Genomic DNA, 2,393 nt, shown 5'->3' on the forward strand with positions numbered 1-2,393 from the left:
GTCAAATAAAGCTTATAGTCTTTTTCAGATAATTAAGTATACTCAGATGGTCTCCTGCCTTGTGTGAGAAAAGTTCTTCTAGTGTATGCTTTGGAGAATGTTCACCCAGAAGGCAATTGAATAATCCTAAGGAACTTAGAACACTGTATTTTATTGTCAGCAAAAAGATATTGTAATATCTCACAACTCAACAGAATCCAAAAAATGTATTATTTATTATCATGTGACAGCTTACTAAATTAAAGATTTTATTATGTTTCTTTCAGGTAATTCAATTAATTTTCACATGGAATACATGGGGAATAGGAACAATGTGACAGAATTTATTCTACTGGGGCTTACAGAGAATCCAAACATGCAGAAAATAATATTTTTCGTGTTTTTGTTTATCTATATCATCTCTATGGTAGGAAATGTTCTCATTGTGGTCACCATCACTGCCAGTCCATTGTTAAGGTCCCCTATGTACTTTTTCCTGGCCTGTCTTTCCTTTATTGATGCCTGCTATTCCTCTGTCAATGCCCCTAAACTGATCACAGATTCTCTCCATGAAAACAAGACCATCATGTTCAATGGATGTATGACCCAAGTCTTTGGGGAACATTTCTTTGGAGGTGCTGAAGTCATCCTGCTAACTGTGATGGCTTATGACCGCTATGTGGCCATTTGCAAGCCCTTGCACTATACAACCATCATGAACCGATGGGTATGTGGACTCCTAGTAGGGGTGTCATGGATAGGTGGCTTTCTTCATGCAACCATACAGATACTGTTCATCTTCAAATTACCATTCTGTGGCCCTAACATCATAGATCACTTTATGTGTGATCTGAACCCTTTGCTCAACCTTGCCTGTACTGACACCCATACTCTTGGACTCTTTGTTGCTGCTAACAGTGGGTTCATCTGTTTATTGAACTTCCTTCTCTTGCTGGTCTCCTATGTGGTCATACTGCACTCTCTAAGGTCTCACAGCTTGGAGGGAAGGCGGAAAGCCCTCTCCACCTGTGTCTCCCACATTACAGTAGTTGTCTTATTCTTTGTGCCCTGCATAATTGTATACATGAGACCCGCGGCTGTTTTTTCCTTTGACAAAGTAGTTGCTATATTCTACACTATGATAACTCCCATGCTAAATCCCTTAATATATACCTTGAGAAATACCCAGATGAAAAATGCTATTAGAAAATTGCTTACCAGCAAAGCCATTTCCAGTGACAAATAAATATGGCTAAAGTACAATATTAATTAAAGTGAGGAAAGGATAAGAAAATATTTCAAATGGTCTAGGCAAGAAATGTTTGTTGTATAAAGAAAAAAATACTGTGATTTATAGATTCTTCATTTAGAGAAGCAGGGATCTGTGCAGGAAAAGAGAGAAAACTTTGCTCAGGATCACTTTTCATATTTGGGAGATTCTACTAAAATGTGACTGAGTCTTGCTATTTTCATCCATGGATATGTATTTATGCGCTTTCTAGTAATAATAAAGTAAGTAATAAAATATGTGATTATTGAGCAGTAATCTTAAAAACACTCCAAAGCAGGGATGGCCCAAGTCCTTGGGCCCTGCACCCGCATGGGAGACCGGGAGAGGCACCTGGCTCCTGGCTTTGGATCAGCACGGTGCACCAGCCGCAGCGGCCATTGGAGGGTGAACCAATGGTAAAGGAAGACCTTTCTCTCTCTCTTCTCTCTCTCTCTCTCTCTGCCCACTCTGCATGTCAAAAAAACACAAAAAAACAAAAAACAAAAACAAAAAACCACTCCAAAGCGGTCAGCACTCCTATTACCTATCCTATTACCTACATTTTATCTGTGAGGAAAGAGAAATAAAGTAAATGGTGTCAAACTTGTTTTAAAACCAATAACCAAAATATGACTAATATTCTAGACCATGTTCTTACCTGCTATGATACGCTGCCAGTCAATAATGAGAAAAGGACAAGTAATGGTAGCAAACATTAGTTATCATTTTAATAAGTGACTGTGTACAGACACAGTAAATACTAGTTTATTACATACAATTGCTTAATAGGTTTCCAGTAACAGTAACATATCTAAGTATATTAGTATTATAAACCAGTGTAAAATTTAAAATCTGAATTCTAGGTAATGAATTAATGAATTAATGAATTCATCAATGTTTCCAAATGCCCTTGGGGCATCAGAATAATTTTTTCCTCATGTCATGAAGTTGTTTTGCTAATCTACCAGAAAGAATGGTGATGCAAATACAAAGACATTTGAATGCTTGAATTCCTGCTTGTTAAATAAATAGTCATGTTCCATAAAGTGCTTTCTTGCTAGCTAACAATATTTTCCACAAAGGAATGCAACACCTGGCATCTGATAAATATTAAATATATAAACAAATCTATAAAGGTACATAA

At 36.9% G+C, this 2,393-nt stretch overlaps 1 protein-coding gene across 1 annotated transcript; it reads left to right on the forward strand.

The window, feature by feature from the left end:
- The first annotated feature begins 286 nt into the window (after positions 1-286).
- LOC133764307 (olfactory receptor 4C13-like) lies at positions 287-1,225 on the forward strand. The gene has a single exon (XM_062197978.1). It carries the CDS (start codon positions 287-289, stop codon positions 1,223-1,225), a length of 939 nt encoding a protein of 312 aa, XP_062053962.1.
- The last annotated feature ends 1,168 nt before the right edge of the window (positions 1,226-2,393 follow it).

The sequence above is a fragment of the Lepus europaeus genome, chromosome 7 (genome assembly GCF_033115175.1).
Source record: "Lepus europaeus isolate LE1 chromosome 7, mLepTim1.pri, whole genome shotgun sequence".
NCBI lineage: Eukaryota > Metazoa > Chordata > Mammalia > Lagomorpha > Leporidae > Lepus > Lepus europaeus.

Bases quoted from the DNA above. Each gene is read 5' to 3' on its own strand.
- LOC133764307 (XM_062197978.1), top strand. From the start codon at position 287: ATGGAATACATGGGGAATAGGAACAATGTGACAGAATTTATTCTACTG.